Source organism: Myotis nattereri, assembly GCF_964212035.1.
Source record: "Myotis nattereri genome assembly, chromosome: 12".
Taxonomy (NCBI): Eukaryota; Metazoa; Chordata; class Mammalia; order Chiroptera; family Vespertilionidae; genus Myotis; species Myotis nattereri.
Genome location: NC_138087.1, coordinates 55,061,660 through 55,085,179, shown reverse-complemented (window position 1 = coordinate 55,085,179; position 23,520 = coordinate 55,061,660). Strand labels below are relative to the sequence as shown.

Sequence of the window (23,520 nt, the reverse complement as noted above, 5' to 3'; positions counted from 1 at the left end):
AGCTGGTACAGAGAGGGACCTACTCGCCGAGACTCGGTGTCCACCCTCAATCCTGACCCGTTCAGACCCAGCAAACGAAGCGGGGCGGGGCGGGGCTGGGCTTTCGGGGCGCCGCCTGCCCAAGGTGCGTGCCACGTGCGCACTCACGGCGCGGACCCCAAATCCCGCTAGTCCAAGCTGCGGCCTCAGCCGCTCGCAGAAGCGGGCTCCCAGCTTTAGGGCGGGGCCTCCTCTTCCTCGCCTGCTGCCTGGACGTCGGCTCCCACCCACTGTCAGCCCAGAGCCCCGAGGCCGGGGTCGTTCACCGCGGCTTCTCCCAGGGCTCGCACAGAGGGAGGCCCAGCGGCGGCCCAATCTTTGCTGGATTCCTGGCCGGGTGTTTCGGGATGGGGTGGGGGCGGGGCGCCTGGCTGGAACTGGACCCGGATCCCGGCTCCGTGAGCCCTGGAGTCTTCGGGTGTCTCCTGGCCGAGGCTTCTCGCTTCGCGACTTCGGCCTCCCCCTCCCTAGACTGCAGCGTCCAGGCTGGAGGGAAGCTCGCGTCCTGCCTAGGCCAACCCCTTCTGCGACTCTTTTCTCTTCCTGTCACTCTGTTCTGGGTTCCTGCTTTCTCCCGCTCAGAGAATGCCAGAGCGCGCGGGAGGCCAGAGGGGCTGCGCGCCGGCCCCTCTCCTGTGCCTCCAGTCGGCCTCCGTGTTGTCCCTCACTCTCCATACTTTCCTTTTCTATAGGTTCTCCCCGCATTCCCTTGCCGGTCTAGCCAGCATGTCTTTCTGCCTCTAAATTTGTCTCTTTTCTCCCCGGTGCAGCGTGAAACAAGTCCACGTGTATCGAGGTTGAAGTTCCGGCAATGTGGACGGAGAGGAAGCCTACTCCGTCCCTGGAACATGTCCGGGCGCTATAGTTTGGCTTCCCCTTGAGGTGGTGTCGGCTCCGGTCCTGCCATGCAGGCCGCGGCTACCAACGCGCCGGCTCCCTCTTTCTCATTCGCTAGCTGAGTGCGTCTGCTCCGAGTGTGGATGTCTCTGTCTGTGGTTGCAAACCAGGGCAAGGCTCTCCAAACCGAAAGCTGAGCGGAGTTGGGTTTCTAGCATTCTAGGGCTGCAGACAATCTAAATAGGGGCTTTTCCTGGGATCCCGACGCCTCTCTGCTCCTCGACTCCACGCATCCCTAGCCCCTGCCCGGTATCTCTAGAGCCGCAGCGTCAATTCCGTGTGCTCCGAAGAGGCTTGCCACCTGCTCCGCGGCGGGGAGCCGGCCCTCGGTCTAACGCGGCGGGAAGTCGGGGAGGTCAGAAGCGAGAGGAGAGAAACCCACAGCGGACAGGGTGGGCCACAGGACGGCGGCTGGGCCTGCGTATCCCGGGAGGAGGGAGCGGGCTCTGTGAATTCTGACCTGGGCGCTGGAGCCACAGGACCCGCGCAGGAGCAGAAGTAAGGGCGGGCGCCCCCTCGGGAACGCACAATTGTTTTTGCCTTGGTCTGGAACTCAGAGAATAGGATGCGACGGTGCGGGGGTCAGGTATTTCGGAACCAGGCAAACCCACCATTCGTGATGCTTGGCCTAATCCTTTGCCCTTCCTGGGTTGAGAATAGGAACGGAGTAGTGTCCTGGGTCCCCTCTCTAATCCAGAAGCCCCACAAAGCCAAAACACACGCGCAAACCTCACCAAAGCACCCCGCAAACACAAAAACTGAAGCCAACACACGAAAACGCAAACCCAGATCCCCATCCAAACGCACAGCTCATAAAAAAATCAAAATCGAAGAAAACAAAACATAAACACAAAAATTCATCTAACACAAAACACACACACACACACACACACACACACACACACACACACGACACCCACTAATGCAAAATCAAAACAGATCAAAGCACCACGCAGAAGGGACAGACTTCAAACGACACACAAAAAGACAACCCCTAAGAACAAAGTTTAAAAAACACACACAAGATCAAAACCCACCCCAAAGATCACGACTCACAGAGCAAAGCCCGTTAAAATGAAATCCACGAAAAAACAATAACGCAAAACCCCGAAACAAAAGTCTCATACATAATTAAAAAAAAAAAAACTCACAGAAAACAAAACCAAATAAACCCTCTAAATAGAAAAACAAAACAAAAGGAAGCCCGACCGATTCCCGCCCCCAGCCCGGGGTGAAATGTCAGTTCCGGGCGGGCTTTTCATCCCGAGGTGCGGACAGGCCTCTTCCAAGACGCAGCCTCCCCGCGGCGGAGCCGGAGGCGGGAAGCCGAGGCCCGGCCGGGCCGCGGAGGGGAAGCGTGGAGCGCTCCGAGATGCCCCCAAATTAAACCGCCGGGCAGGGGCCCCGACCCGCAGGCTGCAGAAAGGAGGCGGCGGAGGGTGACTGAGCGGACTACTTGGTCGGGGGGGCCGCCCGGGAATCCGCAGCCACGTTTCCGATGGTGGCGAAATCCGCTCCGTGGATAAGCGATGTCCGGTTCCCGCCGCGCCCCCACCCCCTTTCTCCAGCTCTGGGCTCTTTCCCCCCCGGTTGCGGCCCAGCCTCGTGACCACCCCCTCCAAAAAGCAAACAACACCCTCGCTGAGGACGATTCACTTTCCGAAACTGCCCCTGTCCGGCGGGCCAACAGTCCTTCTGTGGAGCGCTCCCCCGCCCCGGAGAACCGCGCCCCTTCGACCACCCCGCAGCGGGACCCCGCCGGCTTCCAGTGCCGGATCTGAGCATCTGGACTCGGGGTTGGGGAGGGTCAGAGGAGGGAAGTGTTGAGCCGGGGCCGAAGAGCGCGAGTGGACATGCCACCCTTCTACCCGGTCTCTCTTGGGCTGAGTTCCCCTCTGGAATCAAGTCCAGGGGCTCAGGGACAACGCAACGTCTCGGGGCTTGAGGGCCAAGGGATTCCATTTATGGGCCGGGGTCAGGGGTCCGGGACTCCTGCCCGTCTCCAGGACCCCCTGAGATGGTTCTGCTCAGCCCGGTGCTCCAAAGCGGAGGGCCGGATTTTATCTCCAGCATTTCACATCTTAACCACCGTGCTACGGGCCAGAATGAGACGTGGTGTGGGGAGAACTGCGACCAGGGGGCTGAGTAGGTCGCGGAGGCTTCAGGCTTCTCGTACTTCTCTAGAGTTAGGGACCCAGCAATGGCAATAGCAATAGCAGCTGCAAATTAGGGTGGGGGTGGGGAGCTGGGAGCTCTGGGGGCGGGCGCCGCCCTAGGGGTGAGCCTGAGGAAACTGGATGCTTGGCAACAGCTCCTGCTTTTGCACCCCCTTCAAAAGCACCTGCTTGGCAGACTGGTTAATTTCTTTAAAAACAAAAAACCAGGCCTGCATCCGCCTTCGCAGCCGGGTGTGCACCCAGAGGGGTCACCGGCCCCGCGCACCGCGAAGAGGGCCGCGATACCAAGTCGCAGGGGTTTGTAGAAGGTGCTGCCTCGAGGCCGGGGCTCCAGGCTCGTCTTTGGTCGGCCCCTTCCCGTAAGTGCGCGGGCTAGCTCCCGGCTTTCTGAAACCTTCCTTCCCTCCTCCCCCACAACCCCTTATAAAAGTCCAGGGCGGCGTGGCTGCGACACTGTTGCTCTCCCGGCCTTCAGCGCTGTTCCGGCCCGGCCCGTCCCGTCTGGCCGGCGGAGCAGGCCCCTCCGCACAGCGCGGACACGTTGCCCGGCTCTGGGCCGGCCGTGCGGGGCCGCACGCTGGGGGCGCGGCGTGTCTGGGGACATCTTGTGATGTTGGCGAGAACAGGACATGATCTCACATGGCGAGAAGCTCTTTAGTTCCTTAATCATTTCACGGTGCCTTCGGACGCTTTTTTTTTCCACCTAAAACGTTTAGTTTCAGCTCAGTGATCAGCTGCCCCAGCTCGGCGGGGGAGCGGAAGGCTTGAATTATTCCGACCTGTGAGCGGCCCCTGACACCAGAAAAAAAAAAAAAAAAAAAAGAAGCACAAAAAAGTGGAAACTTTTCCCCCCCTGTCCATTCCATCAAGTTCTGAAAAATCAAAATGGATTTAGAGAAAAATTATCCAACTCCTCGGACCGGCAGGACAGGTAGGACCGCGATACCCGCTCCAGGCGCGCTAACTCCGGGACCCAGCCGGGTGCTGGTCCTCCCGGGGCTTCGGCCCTGTGGGAGGGGGGCCTCATTTTTGCCAGGATTGACTGCCTGTCTGTCTGTGGCACGTTTGTGTGTCTTCTCGCCAGTCTATTCACGGACTTCTGCATCATTCCAAGTATCAGAGAGTTTGCCTATTTTTCCTCTATTTCTGAATATTTATGTAGTTGTCTCTGGGAGGGGGGGGGGTCTGAAAGTTTGTTTGGGTCTGTGTGTTTACATATGGGTTCAGAGTGTGCAAGAGTGACAATGCGTTTGTGTGTCCCTGTATACCGGGTTTTCAAATGTCTGAGTGTGTGTCCACGAGTTGATGTGGCTGTGTGTCTTTATATTCATAAATGTGTTCGTGTGTTTATGAGTTGGTGTTCTTGGATACTGTTCTTTTGTATCCAAAATGTGTGTCATATATATAACTTGGATAAGTCTCTGAGTGTGTATCTACTCTTTTTAAAGGGTCTGTGGTCATCTGTCATATTCTAAGTAATTTTGGAAGTGAGAAAGATGTGTACATGTCAACAGCTGTTCACTGTGTACATGCCAATATACACAGAAGTGCCAGCCTCTAGGTACAGGGATGGGTCTAGGGCCTGTGGGGTCCTGTTGTGCTAAGCCTGGTCAGGCTCAGGTCCCATTCTAGTAGGAGGACCAGGAGTGAAAGTGTGAATTCCGGGTGTGTGCACAGACCCTCAGTGTGTTGTGGGCACTGTTGAGCCTTCCATTTGTATAAAAGGGTCTCCAGCAGCAGGCACAGCATTGGCAGGTGAGCGAGCAGGCAAGCCTATATGCTAGTTGAGACATTTCTGGGGACCCCCGGCCTGCCTTCGCCTTCACTTAGACAAGCCTCTGACGTGTGTGTGTGTGTGTGTGTGTGTGTGTGTGTGTGTGTGTGGTGTGCTCAGGTTTCATCTGTGGGTGCCCCTCCAAGGGAGGGGAGCAGAAGTAGGGCATCCAATTCTGGTGCTGGTATGCGGACAGGCCTTTCTGACACAGAACCAGGTGTGCCTCCCACAGGGCCAGGCAGTGAGTAGCAAGATGTGTTTACATCTGAGAGGAGGTGGCAGGCAGCGGGAAGCCCCTGTTTGCCCTGAGGTGAAAGCTGGGTATAGGAGCCTTTAACTCTTTAGGCCAAGTGTGCTAACCCACACCCAAACACACTCCTGGCCCGGGCAAGAACTCCCTTTTCCCCATTCCTGTGGATCTGTGAGCTCCCATCTGTTCCTCAGCCCTAAATAGAGGTCAGAAAGCAGACGGAGAGAGGTGAACTTATAGCCTAAACCTAGGACAATTCCCAGGGCTTAGCTGCGTTTCCAAAATTGTGACTGAAGAGACGTTAGGGCAGAAATCAAAGAGGCAGAATTGAAGAGGATCCCCCAGGTTGAGAGTGCAGGAAGGGGAACCCCCTCTGCTCAATCCTCACTCTTCCCTCTTTTCCCCAGTGGGTCCCTGAGTAGGTGGGACTCCCAGAGGTGCCTGTGCTGGGACTAGGGTTTGTGTTTGTGTTGGGAATGGGTGAGTGTTCAGGGGCTGGCCCCTGCTGCCTTTCCCGGACCGACCAAGGTCTACAAAGAATGTAACTCATGGCGGTCGATGGGCTCTTTGATTAGTTCAATCGCCTGAATAATCGTTTAATCAATAAAGCATTTCATTCCTCATGGAGATGGGTCTGGGTGGGGTTGGGGAGGGGCAGTTAGGCTGGACAGAGTGTAAAGTTCTGAAGAGCCACGCCCCCTCTTCATTGACGGGTTGGAGTAAGGGCGCCCTTCCTAGGTCGCTGGGAACATCTCAGGTGACACTGCACTTCTGCTTGTCTGCCCCAGCCTGGGCCCCACTAGGGAAGAGGAGAGCCAAGAAGCTGGACAGGCTGGGGGCATCCAGGTCTTGTTTTGGGGTTTGTACGTGGACTTCCTCCCTCTCCTAACTTTGAGGCCTTTTATGGGCCTCTTGACCTTCCCTTGCCTTTCTTCAGAACTGTATTCCCTTCTGTCTCTTGATCTCAGTTTCCCCATTTAGTCAAGGGGGAAGGACTCTATGCCCTTCTAGCTTTAAGCCCAAGATCGGCTGAGGCCAACCCTGAGCAGGGAGCCACTTACATATCTAGTTTTTTCCTTGTGGTACCAAAAAGGAAAAACTGATGTCCAGGGAGGGGCAGGGACCTGTGGAGGACTTCTCTGACCCCTCACTCCTGCTGGGAGAACACGCCCTACCCCTTGCTGCCACCATGGGCATCCTTGGAGAAAAACTACAATTGGGCAAGCCAGCTGCTGTGTGAGTTAAGGCTCCCCAAGGCCATGGAGACCAGGATAGGCAATGGCATCAAGCCCTCCAGCTCTAGAATGAGCCTGTGAATGAATGATGACAATATTCTCTAACCCTGGATCTCCATCTTCAAGAACCTTGAGAGGCCTCCTCTCAGGGGCTCTTCTCCCTATTAGACACATGGGGAGACTGAGCCCTAGGAGAAGGGCCCCGCCGCCTAAAGTCTTCAGACAGAGAAAGGTAGTCCCAGAGGCGCCCGTAGCACCTGGCTTTCCGTATGCACTGGTAACGAAAACAAATCCTGACAGACCATGGACATGGTTCTTGAGAAACCTGGTTAGACTCTTCCCTTTGGTCACTCACTTGGATGATTCTTACAGATGGACCTGGGCTGGGCAGAGCAGACCCCTGATCCAGGAGCAGGAATCAGCTCTGACCCCTGGCGTCGGTTGTTGTCTCTCCTTGATATTTTTGAAATGAGGATTAGAGAGGACCCACCAAGTTAGGGCAGCGATGGCTGTGTCACCTCTGCCTTAACTGAACTGGGCCTCGCTTTGCCTGAAGCAAGAGCAGGGAAATGGGCTGGACTTGAGCTGCGGGAGTTCGTCTGGGGCCCACAGAGCTATAGCAGCCCCAAACCGCCGACGCCGAGAGAGCGGGGAGGCGGGAGGCAGTGTGCAGCCAGGTTTTGTGGCCGGGACTGAGGTGGGTGTCTCTCTGAGGGTGTTTTGGCTTCTCAAACATCCTTCTCAACGGGCTTTCTTTCCGTAGCAAAACTTTCAACGGCAATGCCATTTACATAAATTGGGTTTCTTCCCAGAAGGTTTCCTTCCCGGTCTCCTGCCTCCAGCGCTTAGTTAGCACAGGGCCCCCGGCCCGAAGTCCTGCTGGGCTGGGGGGGGGGGGCGCGGGTGGATGAAACCACGGGACTGTCGCGCAGAGCGAGGCCCGACCACTTTCAGGGTGGCGGCGTCGGGACTAGTTCCTTGCTCCCCTCTCTCCTGGATCCAGACTCGTGGGCTCACGAGCTTCCGGAGGCTGGACCGAGGCGCGGGAGCTGGGCTTGGCCATGGGGTCGCTCCGAGCCGCTGTTCGGTGGTGTTAGGTTGGGCAAGGTGGTCAGGATACCAGGTCTGGTGGTGCCTCTTGGCGTTAGAAGTCCCCGGAGGCCGGTCCACCCCGGAGGCGGTGAATTACCTCCGACCCAGAGGGAGGCTTCCTCTGACCGCAGCGCACAGTGCGATGGGGGTTGCTCTGGCCAAAGAGGTTAGGCAGCCAGACCCTGTCCTTCTGTATGGAATGGGAATCGGAGCTGTTTCTGTTCCGGTAACGTCTGGCGTCCCGTCCCACCGCCACCGCGGCAGCGCTCCCCGGGCTCTGGCCAAGCCTCCCACATATGGGAAGGAAAGCCGTTTGCGCGGGTACGTCCTCGCTGGGTGCTTTGATTTGGTATCGTAGCCCCATGCCCACTCCCAAATGCCCGCCACCCTGCCATCCTGCCATCCTGAGAGTGGCTCTGGAGAGACCCTCCTGAGAAAAGGTTCCGGCCCACAGTCTTTCCTCTAGCCTGGACTCCCTGTGTGACCTTGGGCAAGTCGCATCCCGCCTCAGCCTCAGGTTCCGCATCTGCAAAATGGGGACAGTTTAGCCTCAGGGCCCTCCCTATTAGCTCAAATACTTTAAAATCTTGGTTTCCAGGCCTGAACTCAATGAGAGAGGCTGGAGGTGGAGATGTCACTTGCTGCCCCCTCAAGGCATCCTCACTCCACCCCTGTCCCCTGCCCCCTTGTGGGAACACAGCCGCTCCCCCTCGCCCCCCCCCCCCCCCCCCCGCGAAATCTAGTCACTTTCAGTCTGCGTGCCACTGGTGGAGCGAAAGAGGGATCCTTAACTCATTCTGGTATCTCAGCGCTGTTACGATCTTTCTGCTCCAAGGCGAAGGGGGGTGGGGGTGAGGGGTGATGGGTGGGGGTGGGGTGAAGATCCAGACAGGCAGGGTTCCAGACAAAGAAGAGATAAATGCCACCACCCCACCTCCGTGCACGCGAAACCTCCTGATCCCCAAGAGGCTCGCCTGAGACTGTTTCCTGCAGCTGTGCCTGGAGGGGGTGGGGACGGTCAGCGCAGGAAACTTAACTGCGGTTCCTGGGCAGCTCGGTCTGGGACAGGAACAGAAGGTGGGCTAGAGGACTGATCCAGTATAGGGGTGTGAAAAAAGGGGCAGAGGTTGAGAGAGGGGAGACTGAATGACCTGGGCGTCTTCTCAGAGTCAACATGTGCTCTGCCCTCCTTACAAGTCCAGGTCTGGAGTGGGCATCCCAGAGCCCTTGTTTTGTTGGATTTATGTTTAATGTTAGAGGATCAGTGCTTTTGAATGCACAATGGTGGGACTTGGGACCACTCCCATGAGCTGCTGGCCCAGGAGAATCTTCAGTGTCTCTGCCAGGACCCTGGCATAGGTAAGCGCTCACAGAGCTATTGCCTCCCGGATATAGACAGCCTGCCTCATGCTTCCTTTTCAAAGACCACTTCCTTTGATTGTGGCCTCAGGTTCTCACACCCCCTTGAGAAATTGAGACTCCTTGGTCAAAGACCCTGCCTTTCTGGACCAGGAAGGTTTTGTTATAAATTCCCCTGGAGAGGGGAGGTCAGGTTTTTATCAACAGCTGAAAGCTGCAGCAAGGTAGCATGCCTAGCGTGGCTTGGCAGGGCCCTTGCAGATAGAATGCACCCACCCACCCGCTGGCTTCAGGGACCCTCATTAGCACTGGACGGGCCTGGGTTCATTCAGTTCCCTGCACCAGATGTGGAACTACCCCTGTGGACAGAAGGCTCCAACTGCTTGAATAACTAGCCCCCAAAGCATCTGGCAGCTCCTGGCCTGGAGCTGGAAGGAGATGCTCAGGGCTCGGTGCTTGGGCAACCCGATCCAAAGCCTCAGATAGCCTCTTCCTACAGGAGCACCCTGATTACCAACTTTAAAGGAAAGTGAAAAAATGTTTCACCTCAATGTCTTTGCCTTTCAGTTATCTCAGATTTGGGAGCACCTGGGGGTAAAAAGAGGGAGAAGGGGTGGACGAGGAGGTAGCGGCTTAGTAGGCACTTGATACAGCTATGAAATGTTTCCACTGGCAGGAGCTTCATTAAAGACTATGTAAGCCAACTCTGCCCATTTTACAGATGAAGAAACTGAGAACGGGGGAGATGTGCACACGCGAGTCTGTTGGTGCTTAGATTGAAAGCCGGTTCTCTATTGTACTCTTCTTTTTCCAACATCCACTGTGTGTGTGTGTGTGTGTGTGTGTGTGTGTGTGTGTGTTCTGGAGACTATTTACCCACCCCTGCCTTGGCTGCCTCCAGGCCTTCAGGGTATCTCAGGGTCCCAACGCCGCAGCTTGGAGGGCAGGCTCCCTGAGAATGTGCCGCGGGACTCTCCAGGCACTAGGTGGATCCCCTCCCCCTCCCTCCATCCCGGCTTCACTAGGCCTTCGCGCCACGCGTTTGTCAATGAACGTGGCGCCGCTGCCTTGGCCCCGCCTCCCATTCTCTCCCATTGCCCAAGTATCCGCTAATTAGGCGGAGCCTCTCGGTTGCTCAGCCAATGGAGCGGTGTCTCGGGCCAGAGCCGGCTGCCACCGCTCTGATTGGCTTGGTGAAGCGTGATTGGCATGTTAGCGCCCGCCCCGCCCCCGCCCGGAGGGAGGCTGAGCCCCGGGCGGCGCTGTCCACACGCAGCGGGTCCTGAAAGCGGCTCCGGGGCGGCGCGGTGGCGCACTGTGCGCGCCGAGCAGGCGAGGGCTAGCGCCGGCGGCGGCGGCGGCGGCGGCAGCGCGGGCAAAACCGACATTGGCTCCATCTCAGCACCAGTAGTCCCGGAGGCCGTGGCGGAGGGGACCTTCCGCTCTCTCCTCTGTCCCTCGCTCCACGCCTGGGGCAGGCGTGGCGGCCGTCCCGGAAGAGGCAACTGCAAGACAGTAGAACGAGACCTCCGAGAGAGGGCGGCGGGGCTTCAAGAGTTGGGCGTGAGGCGAGGAGGAGACTGTCGCTGTTGTCCCTTTTCCTGGTCCCAGCGATGGGGGGAAAGCGGGAGCCGCGGGAACTTTGAAGGCAGCGGGTCCCAGGGTATGAGGGCTGCAAGCTCGCCGGGACTCCGGAGTCTCATCCCCAACGTCAGTAGCGGAAACGTCTGCGAACCCCACTGGGCCCCAGCACCGCCAGAGAGGAAGTTCTTTGCAACTTCGTGGGAGACGTCGGCGAGCCAGGCAGAGAGAGGCGGAGGCGGCAAATAGGAGCCCCGGAGACCTAGAGAAGCAGAGAGAGAAGAATCCAGTGAATCCCGAGGGGCCGAGGACACTCCAGAGGCAGCGAGGCCGCGGAACCAGCCTGGCCTCCCACGGGCTTCGCTGCCCCTTGAGTAAAACCAAGTGCCGCGCGTCCCGCAGGCCTCCTCGAAGCCGCTCCTACCGGAGGCCAGGGGCGCCAGCCGTCCCGGAGGCGGGTCCCTACGCCATGCCCCCGAGGCTGCGGGCGCCTTGGCAGCAGCTACCCCGAGCCGGGACCGGAGCCACCGCCTGAGCCAGCCCGGGAGGGAAGCCACCAGGAGTTGGGCGCCCCACCTGCAGCCGGAGTGCACTAGCGCGGTTTCCCGCCTCTAGGAGCAGCTCTCGGCGATCTCCCACCTCCGGCCGGGCTCCGAGAGAGGCCCGAGGCCCCAGCAGTGCTTTCTGAGCGCAGCTCGCACAGTGCCTGGCCCGGCGGCGCGGCTCCTTAGCCGCTTTGGGCAGCCCCTTGGCGCCGGGAGGCGGCGGCGTGGGCCGGCCTGCAGTCTGGAGCGCCCCGATGGAAATACACTGTAAGCACGACCCGTTTGCATCCATGCATAGTAAGTAGGCGGCGAGCTCGCTTCTCTCACTCTCCGGCCCGGGGCGGGGTTGGGGGTGCCGGACTACGGGGCAGGTGCTGAGGCCGGGAGGACCCAGGACTTCTGTAGCCGCGCAGTCAAGTTTGTCAAGTGCAGGGCTTTCCAGGCAGGGGATGTGGAACAAAGTGCCTGGTCGCCTGGGCCCGGAGCACTTGGCACCGGGAGTCCCGCCTCCACCAACGCCTAACGTAGGCAGCGAGCAGCAGCAGCCTTTTCGGCGGCCTTTCCGGGGCCCTGGCAGCGAAGTCTCAGAGTGCTGGGAGCATCCTGGCGGGGACCTGGAGAAGGCTCCGGCTGGACTAGCAGGAGGGGACGAAGTTGTAGCGAAAGGTCAGTCCGAGTCCTAGTCAGCGCCCCACACCCAAACCCGGATCGCGCCTTTTTCCACGGTGGGGATGATCCAAACAGGGCTTGCAGGGGGAGTGGGGGCCCCCACCAGTGCCTGTGTACTGCTAGGCGTGAAGGGAGAGGTGGAGAGATGAGCGGGGACCTCAGGTCCAGAGCTCCAAAGGCGTTCTGGAGTTGAGTGGGATTTGAAAAATCCACCAAGTAGAGGTGCCTGAGCTGAGCGTCTGCTTAGAAGCCGCCAGTTCATACACAGACCTTTAAAGACACCCTCCAGTCCTCCTCTGCAGGACGCTTGCCTTATGATGACTTCTCCCCTAAAAACATAAATAAAAATGAAGCAGCAGCCAATTAGTCACCATCCAGGCGCCCCGCTTTCTAACGACGCCGAGTGTGTAGGAGACGGGAAGGGTCATTTTGGGCGCGGGCGAGGCGGGTGGCCGGTTGCTTGACCCGCCCGGATCTGCCAGTTCGCCCTTTAGCACAGCCTACTGTGCGATGCGCTTCTCTCACGGCGAGTTAGCGCCGGATTAGACTCGGAGATTTCAAGGAAATACCAAGTGGAACGAATCGCGTTTCCCCTCTGCGCGCTGCAGAGCTGGGCCGGAGCAAGGCGCCAGGCTTGGGCGGCATCCAGCCGGGGCCCAGCTGGGGGGCCCCAGGTCATAGGGTTGCTCCCTGGCTGGGAGCCCTCCGCATGCCAGCTTCTCCGCAGACAGCCTCAAATCCTGCTTACCAGCCCTGGGCCCCCTGTTGAACAAAGGCAGCAGAGACCCGGCTGGAGAGAAGGCGAGCTTCCCTGGGCGAATTGGTCCTTTTCCACCCGGAGGTCAGAGCGGCCCGGCAGGCAGAGAAATGCTGATCCGTACGATAGGGGCTGACTGCCCGCAGGTGTTTCTCTTTGTGTCAATTTCCCCAGTCGGAGGTAATCCACCAGAGCCGCGCGGAGGTTTGCGCAGTGAAGCCGCTTTCTCCGGTCCCAGCCCAAACGATTCCTCATCCTCCGGGGCCTGTGCCAAAACTGTTTCCAGTCCGTGGCGACCCCAGCGCCCCCCGCAGCCCTCTCCTGCGCACACTTGAGCTGGGCTCCGGAGAGGCTCTGATCTCACAGAGCGAGCCAGGAAACAAACGAGTTGGGGTCAATACTCTGCTAGGCAAGCTCTTAGCCAAGGAGAGATTGGGGGACAAAATGGGGAGGGCTGACCCCTGGACTTCTCTCCTTGCGGGGGACGGAGTCGGGGGAGATGGGGGGAGATCAACAGACCCTCACTGCCTCCTTCTGCACAGAGGGGCGCCCCAGAGATTTTGCACAAGCCCTTGGAGAGAGAGCGTCAGACCCCGGTGATCTTGAGGGTGGAGAAGGCAGCTACTTCCAGATGCTGTTAGCCAACCGCTCATGCTGTATATCTGTCCCTCCTTGTCCTGGCCTTCATGTGCCCCCTGGAGAATGCTCCCTCCTCCCATCTTCAACTCCCTGGCAGCACGGTGGGGGCTGGGCCCCAGCCAGCCTAGCTTCCAGGGCCTGCTTCATTCTGACGGCCAAAGCTCTCTGCTTGCACAATGTGCCCTCCAGGGCCTCAGTTTGTTGGTGATTGGAGGTGGGGAGTGGGGTATGCAGTAGATCCCTTAGAGGTCCCTGGGGTAATAGGGGCTCAGACCAAGTCTCATCTCCTCATCTCCCTTCTTGGCCCTGGTCAGTTTCACGCTCCTACCCTGTTTCTCCCCTCCATCAGAACAGGACAGCTTTGTGTGGGAGAGATGGTGTGCCCATGGGTCAGGGGCAGGCACTGCCTGGAAATGGGCTTCAGAGTTCCCCTGCCCCCACCCCCTATTCCAGGCTCATCACTTTGATAAGCACAACCCTTCCCAGATGTTTCCCTCCCTCAGGTATGCTTACCAGTTTTAAAGCACTTTTACTTGAGATTTGTCTAAACCTTTAGTTACACCCATTTTATGGAGTATGATATTGAGGCCAGAGAGATAAAAGCACTGATAGGAAATTCACATGGGTAAACCTGGAGCTGGTTCTTGGGTCTTCAAGGATTTACAGAAGAGGAGGGTGAGGGGCTTAGTTTCCAGAAAGAGGAGAGTGGAATGTTTGGGTGGGTACACACATGTGCAAGGTGCTGTGTCTGGTTTAACTATTTCTGTATCTATGGCCTGACTGTCGGTGTGTGTCAGCATCTGTCTGACATTTAATAGTCCATTAATGAAATTTCATCCCCGCTCTTCCCTGTGTTCCTGTTGGCATGTTTGTGTGTCCCTTCATTCATTCTCTCAGGGACCACTAAGAGAAATTTCAATGTCTCTAAGTCCTGGAGTTAAGTCTGTGACTGAATCAGCAGAGACCCTCTCTCTAAGACCCTATGCCCAGTCTAGGATGTGGACAGGGCCCCGGTGGGCAGCATGTTCTTATCTGAGCCTGAGGAGCATCTGTGGGGGCTGGCCCTTCCAGACCAGAGCCACAAAGGCCCCAGGGGCATCTGTAATTCAGCCATTCTTCTACCCCCAGCACCACCACCCCCCTTTGAACCCTTTTCTGTCAGTCCTGTGGGGGCAGGGCTGTTTCCCTTGTATCTGTGTCTGTTTCCTGGTCTTTGCCTTGAGTTGTTTCCATCTATCTTTGTGTCAGTCTCTCTACTTGGCCCTGAAAAGGGTAGCTGAGTCTGTGTCTGCCTCCAGCACCCTCTATGGGGTGAACTCTCACCCAGCTAGAGTCCACAGGAGGTAGAGGCTGGACCTGTGTTCTACCAGGAGATGCAGGGCTGGACCTAGGGTTCCAGAAAACAAAGCCCCCCACCCCTCCACAGAAGTCCTCTGCCCTTTACTGGGGAATCTGTCCTCCATTTTTTCTTCTGATCTCCTTGCCCCTGTGCATCATACTCACCTGTCTTTTCTTCACCTGTTTTGGCTAATCCATTCCGTTTTCTCCTCCTCTGCCTTCCTAACTTGAGGCTTCCTTTCCAATCTCTCGTTTCTTGCTGTCTGTTCCCACTCTTTACACCCTTTCCCTCCATACCTCACTTCTCCTCTTTTCTTTCCCCATCATGCCTCCCCTCTCTCAGGCATCTAGTTTTATTTCTTTCTAATCTCAGGGTAAGTGGGAGACATTACCTTCTCAGATCACAGTTGTAAATCACCTCCCTACCACCCTTGAAATGCTCTATAGCAGGGGTGGGGAACCTTTTATTCTGCCAAGGGCCATTTGGATATTTATAACATCATTGGCGGGCCATACAGAATTATCAACTTAAAAATTAGCCTGCTGTATTTGGGCAAACATTTAATTAATTCACCCCTAAAGCTTTAGCAGGACCAAATCAAATGATTTCTCTGGCCTTATACAGTCCTGGGGGCTGGACATTTTCCACCCCTGCTTTATTGGATAGGACTATGACAGAGGCAGAGAGAGCTAAGTTAGTTTGGGGTCCTTTCCAGGGGGATCCCAGGTTACCCTGGGTCTGGTGTCAACTGTAGACATGTGGATCAGACTCTGGATAAGTATTGGTAACCTAGATTTGTGGTCAGGATTATAGGGCTTGCTGTCACTTAGAGTGTCCATGATACAAGTGGTCCCCAAAACTCACAAATGTCTTACAGAACTGCTCTTGAACTGCCCTGAAGGTTGGCATTGTGTTTTGGGCAGAAAGTTTAAATTGCCAGTGGTATAGGGAACAGGCTATTGTAGATGGGCAACAATGCCTGGAGTGACAGGTTATCTTAAAAGTGTGCTGAGGGCTTTTAGCTTCCTTTTTTTGTCCTTTCAGATGAGCTTGTACCAATTCTGAATTTACTTTCTTCTTAAATCCAGCCTGTTCTTGAAAGATCCATACAACCTTTTTTTTATTAGATGCTCCCAACCCCAGAACAAAGCTTTCTTAAGACCCTTGACCAGGGGCGGCTACAGTCTTTCGATTTTAGATGAACTAAGCAATCATATTCCTAACTGCAATATCCTGTTTGAGATGGTTTTCCTTTTCTTGTGTTTGGAGTGTTTTAGAACAATTAAAACCAACTAAAGTTCATTTTGAAAATCAGAGGGAAATTCAGCTTAGAACTAGAATTAACTACTGTTGTTATCTATAAAATTTTCCCTTGAAATCAGCCTGAGGTTGGAAATTTGGGCAAATATTCAATTCAGACTCTCCTGAGAAACTTCAGTGAATTGGTTTGGCATTTTAAAAAATAGGTTATGTTATGGATTCCTTTCCCCTGTCCATTTCAGATATTGCTAATGAAACTGAATAGTATTTGAGTTCTGGGGACGGGGTGGAGAGCTGAGATGAGGTGGCTATTTTATGTTTTAGAGTTGGTGTCTGTGTGTGTGTGTGTGTGTGTGTGTGTCCTCCAAGATGCCCTGGCTTCCCTGGTATACCCCAGTCCCAGGCAAATCTCAGTTTAGTTTATTCCCCCTCCTGGCTTCTGAGCTGGACTTAGCTTTTGGCTTCAGTGATGTCAGTGGCTGATTAATAACTACAAGGTCAATATTGTTGCTACCCCCTGTGTTTACTGGGTTGGCGCTTCAGTTCCTTCTATCCTTGTTTCCCTCCAGGTGGACCTGGATGTAAGGAAGCTTAATGGGGTGGGGGAGATACTTTCCCAGACGCTACTTAAAATTTGTCCCAGAGCCTCTGTAAAACCTGGATTGAGAAGCCGTCTTTATTTCCCCTGAACCAACCCATAACTGCTTGTCAATTGCAAAACACTCCAAAAAATTTTAGGGAAACTTCTTCATAGCAAATCCTAGTGCAATAGGGTGAAATAAATGTGATCCTCCAATCCATTTCTTTTGTGTGCTCTGCGAGGGTACAGTGGTCAATTGCACATCAGCCTCATCTTTTTTGTTTGCTTATTTCCCCCCTCAGTTTTATTGGGTATGTAATTAAAGGAAGTGTTTTTATCAAGGCAGTGGTTGGGTTTTGTCTCAGCACCATGCAGATACTATTTAAAAAATTTAAAAAGTACGTAACCCTTAATCAGATTGTTGATTTAAAAAAAAAAATTCCCACCCCCAAAATCTAGTTTTATTGGGGTAGTCCCTTTCACTTTTGAAGATATTTGTTAAAAGGAAGAGTTTAATTTTTTAAAATGTCTTTAAATTTGATGTATTTTAAAATATATTTTCTCCCGAGGCTTTTTCTTAGACCTCAGTATCATGTATGTAATAAGGTGTGTCCCTAGTATTGACTGAGGTCTTCACATAGTCCATTGTTAAAAAAAAGAATTGCACAGAAAATGCTAGTAACTAAAGGAAGCATAGCATGGAGATGCTCGCCCTCATTAGCCCAATTGACTGGCTGAAGATTGACAAAGGCTAAGGTTATTTTTACAAAGCAATTTGAGGTATTAATGTAGTCTGCATGATCAGACTCCAGGCTCAAGATGTCCAGCCCACTGCCATTTCTGATCTGAGGCACTCTGAATGTTCCCGACAGGCCTCCTTCTATGTGACTGGTTCTAACCACCCATTCCCTCGCTTTCTGCTTCTCATCTGTTTCAGGACATGGAGGAGTGAATCAGCTTGGGGGAGTTTTTGTGAATGGAAGGCCACTCCCGGATGTAGTCCGCCAAAGGATAGTGGAACTTGCTCATCAAGGTGTCAGGCCCTGCGACATCTCCAGGCAGCTTCGGGTCAGCCATGGTTGTGTCAGCAAAATCCTTGGCAGGTAAAGGCAGGAGCTCCAGGTTTCCCTTGATTTTTAAAATAATCACCTAAAACATGACCCAGCCGCTGTCCAGTGTGGCAGGGTCACAGTGAGAATCACTGTGGCACTTCACACACACGCACAGCACTTCAGAGTTTGCAAAGCCCTTTCGAGGCCACTCAGTTCACACTAGTCCTGGAAAACCCCAGTGACATGGGGGTTGGGGGACTCAGTCAGGAGGGATGGCCTGTTTTCTGAAAGCCTGGTAAATTATTCCAAACGACCCAAGAGTAAGAGGTTCTTGGGAACTTCCCCTGCGCATTTTAGGTGAGCTCAGGACCTAGGCAGGGCTGGGTGGAAAATCCACAAGTTAAAATCACCAAAATGACCAGAGTTCAGTTTTTCATTTTAATGTTTTTCAAAAACACAGTCCATTTTGACAAAGTCATCTGTCATTTTCAGTTGTGGACTATCATCAACCTCATGTTGGGCTGCAGTATTTTTCTTCTATGTTTTGTTTCTTTCATAGCGACAGGCATCCTAAGTATATATTAAATTAGAGGAGGAAAAAAAAAACAACAAAAAAACCCCCAAACAGACACCAACTCTCAAGTCTGACATTTGAAAGTTGCCACTTGACCCAGCGATTTGCTGCAAGCAAAATACTAACAATGCTGATTCTCCCAGAGGGCGGTGCAGCCTTTAGCTCCCTTCGTGTTGATTTTCTGTGGTGAGCGAGACTCAGCACCATCCAGGGAAGCAGTTTCGAGAGGAGGAAACAAACCGAGAGAGGCCAAGTGACTGGCCCAGATCTCGCCAGCCAGCCAGTACCCAGGCTGGGAAGAGAGCATAGGATTCCCAGATCATGGGCAACTCACCGTTTCCCCAAACCAAAGCCGCAGGCTTGTTGCCAGCCACGTGAAGTGAGAGGTTTGCCCTGGCAACGAGGAGCAGTCTCCAGTGATAGCTGTTCAGTGCTCTCACAGGATTTCTCTCCCCGGGCCAGAGAACAACCTTTGTCCTGCAGCTTGCATGATGGTTTGAGAACAGATGCCTGGATAGGAAATAAATATGTTGAAGGATGTCAGTGACATTGTGACTTTTTGCTTGCCCTTTCCACTTCCATCTGCTGGAATTTAAAAAATTCTTTCACATGAAAGAGGAAGGACAGTTGCTAACCTTGGGGGGCCTTGCTGGAGACCAAGGGGAAGTTTTAGGGCAGAGGTCTGGAAGGAAGCCCCTTTAGGGACCTTGATCCCTGGGTTTATTCCTCTTTCGCCTGCCCATCTCGGGTCACCTCAGCCGCGGAGGCTGTGGGCATCACTCCTGTTTAGCACTCAGTATAGCAAACGAGTACCAGGCAGAGTTCAAGGAGGAAGGCAGGACGTCAGCCACTGTGTTCGTATTGGAAGGTGGTTTTCCTGACTAGAGGATGAGAGTGAGAGTAGAAGAAAATAGAGGAGAGGAGATCAGAGAAAAGAGAAAGAGAAAAAAACAAAACAAACCCCCAAACCAAGCGAAAAGAGAATGATTAATTTAAAAAAGAGAAACAGAAAGAGAAACGAAGACAAAAATAGGAGAAAGACCGGAAATATTTTAGATTATCTCAGCATCAGACTCCGAGTGCCGAATGGATCTTAGCTATCTTCTTGGGAAGCCTCCTCATTGCACGGAGGGGGAGAGAGAGAGAGAGAGAAAGAAGGCCCTTCCTTTGTTTTTTTGCTGAGACATCTTTGCTGAGCCGACATTTTGCTTGCTATTTGAAATCTCAGGGCAAGATGCTGAGCCCTTCTGCGAGGGGACATCTTGATGCCGGGTCCTCATGTTCTGGTGCCCGGGAGGGCTCCAGATCTCCCCCCCCTGAGACTGAAGGGGACAGGGACCTTCCCAGGCTCAGCTGGCAGCCTTCCTCGACCCAGAATAGATTTGTCACTAGGTAGAGTGGCACTCGGAAGTTACGCGCCGCTCCGGTGCCTGGCCGTTTAAGTTGTCAACAATAAATTGGAATTTCATAGCTCATTATTTTCATAACTAAGAACCACAGTGGACAAAATGTCACTCTAATTAGAACTGCCTTTTAAGAAACAAGTTCAGCCCTAAAACAGTGTGACTGGGAATTTCTGAACGAGGGCTGTTCCGTCCACTGACTTATTTATTTATTTTTTGGCCACTAAAGAATTTGATGGGCGCACACCGGGCGACAGACTGTAAAGAGCGTGCGCTGTGTGGTGACCGTGGTTTGCGGAGGCTGCATGGCAAGGCTGGCAGAGGCCCCCGTCATCTCGGGAAGGTGGCGGTCTGCCAGGCGTGTGGGCATTCAGTCCACAGAGCTCCAGCTCCAGAGGGGCTTGAGAGGCACAGCCTGATGGCATGTGAGGCCCCTTTAAATCCACTCCGAAAGCCTGGCTGTTGTCTTCTTTCACTAGAGCCTGCCTGGGAGGCTCAGGCTCAGGTCATTGGGAATTGGGTGGTATGCTACATAGTAATAAACACTCAAAGGGTTTTAATCCACTGCACGTGCTGTTACGTTTTGCAAAGTGTTTTTTCTTAACCATTCTGCATTTCTGTCTTCACAACAGCCCCGCCAGGCAGGCAGGGCAAACATCCTCTCCGTATATACACATGGGATGACTGAGGCCCCGAGGGTCTAAGTGAGCTGGCCCAGGTCACACAGCAAGTTAGGGTCAGAGCCGCTGACCAGCATCTACACCCCTTTGCTCCCAAACTAATGTTCCTTGCACTGAACGACACTGTGTGCTGTTGGCACTGCTCATCTGTTGCGTGTAAGCTACAGGAATGCCCGGGGGACTGTTTTGCTGAGATGAAAGGGCAGTATTTAGTCTGAGTCCTCGCTTGACACAGCTGCCAGTTGGGGTTTCCGGGAGTGTCAGGTTTGCCTCCTAAGTGTCTGGCTTATGTGTCAGTCAAAAGGAAGACAGGGACTTCTCATGTCAAGAACATAGCCTCCTATGGTTGGCACTGCTCAGGTGGGATGGGCGGACAGCCTGAGCTCTGCCACCCCAGCCATGCAGACAGGACAAGTGCTGGGGGTGGGGGGAGCTTCATCCTGCCGCCTTTTCAGAGTTGCTGCCTGAATATTGCAGCTCCATTTAACTAACATATTTTGAGTCCCCAGCACAGGGTTGTCCGTGTGTCTGTAATCCTTGCCCCACGAGGGTAACTATTGAGTGACTGAGTGAATGAAAGAAAAAAAATGCACGTTAAATTTCCTGGCAAACAGTAAAGCTTTCTGCAATTGCAAGGGATTATTATTACTGTCACTATTATTTAAATTTTTACAAGCAAAGCAGCAGTTTGCTCTAGTGGGAGGAACTCCAGATGCGAAGTCAGGTTTAAAAGGTGGGGCTGCCCCTAACTTCCAGAAGGAAATTTGACAAGTCACTTAGTCTTCTGACCATGGGTTTCCTTTCTATAAGCCCCTACTGGCCTCTTTGGATTGGTGAGCGGATCAAGATAATTCAAGGAAGAGCGCTGTAAACCTTAGAGCACTGTGTCTAAATAATAAGTTTCTGTGTTGATATTAACGCATGATTTTCTATTGTCAAATTGAAAGGATAATTGGAGGCTGCAGCAATTGCCATGTGCCTTGATTTAGGTACTTCTCTAGACTTCCGGTAAAAGCGTATTTTTCTTCACTATTTCTAAAAACATGTTTGTGACTAATAACAATTTTTCAGCAGTTACAAAAAGAGGGAGGACAGGTTGAGTTTTGCCTTACGGTCCAAATTTGTACATGAGTCACTCTCCTCAGAGAAAAATAGAATTTCCACTGCCACATCACCGCTCCCAAATTATCTCATCTGTTTCTAGAATATTCACTGACCTGGCCCTCACCAGACTTCCCCAGGCTGAGAATTTCAACCTCTCTTTAAATGTAACCAGCCATTATTCTGGGTAACTTTCCCTTCCCATCCCATGAGCGGATCACCTCTTTCCTTTACCAATTACAAACTGCTGTTAGGTTTGAAAGTTACCAATCATTTCTAAAATGTCTTTCTGTCTCAAAAGAAATTTCAACTGCGAGGTAATCTCCTTTGCAAGAGGAAGTCAAGAATTCCTCTGTACCTGCTGAGAGAGACATCCAGCGGAGCTCGGATTCAGAAAAGGAATCAAGTCATTTTTCCCTCTGAAATGATCTTTCACGGCACTCCTCTGCCTGGTCTCGGTTTTACTGTAAAACCCTGACATCCTATTTGTGTTAACGAGGAAGAGCTGATAGCATGGAAATGCCCTTAGAAGCAGCGATTTACCTCAGGGGAGGTCCTGGGAAGAGCTGCCGTGACTCGGGGCTGGTTTTTTGATTGCTTGGGTTTTGACTTCCAGTTTCAGAGAATTCTGGAATCCCTTTAAGTTTACACCAGGGTTATTGTTTGATTGTTTTCTTATGGAAAAGTAAGTTGTGTTTTAGGGGACAGTTTTACAGAAGGCAGATGAATCTGCGAGGGCAGTGATGGCGAACCTTTTGAGCTCGGTGTGTCAGCATTTTGAACAACCCTAACTAAACTCTGGTGCCGTGTCACATATAGAAATTTTTTGATATTTGCAACCATAGTAAAACAAAGACTTACATTTTTGATATTTATTTTATATATTTAAATGCCATTTAACAAAGAAAAATCAACCCAAAAAATGAGTTAGGTGTCACCTCTGACACGTGTGCCATAGGTTCGCCATCACTGTGCTAGGGGATGAGAGAGCTGGCAAATTAAAGGTACAAGCCAACTTTCTGGGGAAATTGTAGCTCAGGAGGCTGGGCCATGATCCTGGTTTGGCCAGTGGGTCTTGTGTGACCATGAGCAAGCCGTTTAACCTCTATGGATCTCTGTTTTAGACCTGTAGATGGGGACTTCTTCATGTATTCATTCATTCATTCATTCAAAACATTTATGTGCTTTAGAACTGCTGTGGGGATCAAATGGGAAAACTGACTTGAAAGAGTTCTGTAAACTGTAAAATGGTAGCTCAATATAAAGGAACAAATGAATGTGTAGTATCTTGACCAACAGAAATATAATGTGAGTCACGTATGAAATTTAAAATTTTCTAATAACACATTAAAAAAGAAAAAGAAAACAGGTACAATGAATTTCAATTATATATATATAATCTCAACACATAGCCAATATAAAAATTATTAATGAGATATTTTAAATTCTTTTGGTACTAAGTTTTGAAAATCTGGTGTGTGTTAAGTTTACAGTATGTACCAGTTCAAATGAGCCACATTTTAAATATTCAGAAGCCACATACGGCTAGTGGCTACTTGATTGGACAGCGCAGATCTGTGTGTTTCCTGGACAGAGTAGCCTATTATTTTTTTGTCAAAATCCATGTTGCTGGTTCCTCATGGCTAAGCTCCTTTCTCCTTGGTCCTAGGTATTATGAGACGGGGAGCATCAAGCCTGGAGTAATTGGAGGATCCAAACCAAAGGTTGCCACGCCCAAAGTGGTGGAAAAAATTGCCGAGTATAAACGCCAAAATCCCACCATGTTTGCCTGGGAGATCAGGGACCGGCTGCTGGCGGAACGAGTGTGTGACAATGACACGGTGCCCAGCGTCAGTTCCATCAACAGGTGAGAGGCTGCTGCCTGTGGGGCTAGGGATCTGGGTGGAGTGGGGGATCCTGGAGGCTCTGTGGGTGCCTTTTCAGGAGATCTGGTCTCCCCGTTCACCAAGTCTCCTTAGGGGACATTGGACAGGAGGACTGCTTGTGGGGCCAGGTGGGTCTCTCTATTGCCCTCTCTTCTCTCCCAAGTGGGCAGGAGTTCTAGCCCCAGGGAGAGGTGGCCATGCCAACACCGTGGCTGCTTGAGAGTCTTCTGACTCTAGAGCAGTGGTTCTCAACCTTCCTAATGCCGCGACCCTTTAATGCAGTTCCTCATGTTGTGGTGACCCCCAACCATAAAATTATTTTCGTTGCTACTTCATAACTGTAATTTTGCTACTGTTATGAATCGTCATGTAAATATCTGATATGCAGGATGTATTTTCATTGTTACAAATTGAACATAATTAAAGCATAGTGTTTAATCACAAAAACAATATGTAATTATATATGTGTTTTCCGATGGTCTTAGGCGACCCCTGTGAAAGGGTCATTCGATCCCCAAAGGGGTCATGACCCACAGGTTGAGAACCGCTGCTCTAGAGTGATTTGCATCACTCGCTATACCCCACTCTGTGTATGGAGCACTTAACAGTGAATTGTCCTGGTTAGGCCTTC

General features: G+C 52.9%; 1 protein-coding gene across 8 annotated transcripts in view; it reads left to right on the top strand.

The window, feature by feature from the left end:
* Positions 1-3,998: 3,998 nt before the first annotated feature.
* The window catches only part of PAX5 (paired box 5), a gene marked incomplete at both ends in the record, with an annotated part of 156,539 nt that continues 137,017 nt past the window's right edge, over positions 3,999-23,520 (top strand). For 6 of the 8 annotated variants that reach the window (XM_081103114.1, XM_081103112.1, XM_081103113.1 and 3 more), the window contains 3 exons: positions 3,999-4,044; positions 17,131-17,296; positions 22,673-22,870. In XM_081103114.1, the coding sequence (XP_080959240.1) occupies positions 3,999-4,044; positions 17,131-17,296; positions 22,673-22,870 (410 nt within the window). Of the gene's footprint in view, positions 4,045-11,203; positions 11,247-17,130; positions 17,297-22,672; positions 22,871-23,520 lie in introns of those variants that run through there. The other 2 variants (XM_081103109.1, XM_081103115.1) reach the window with 2 other exon arrangements.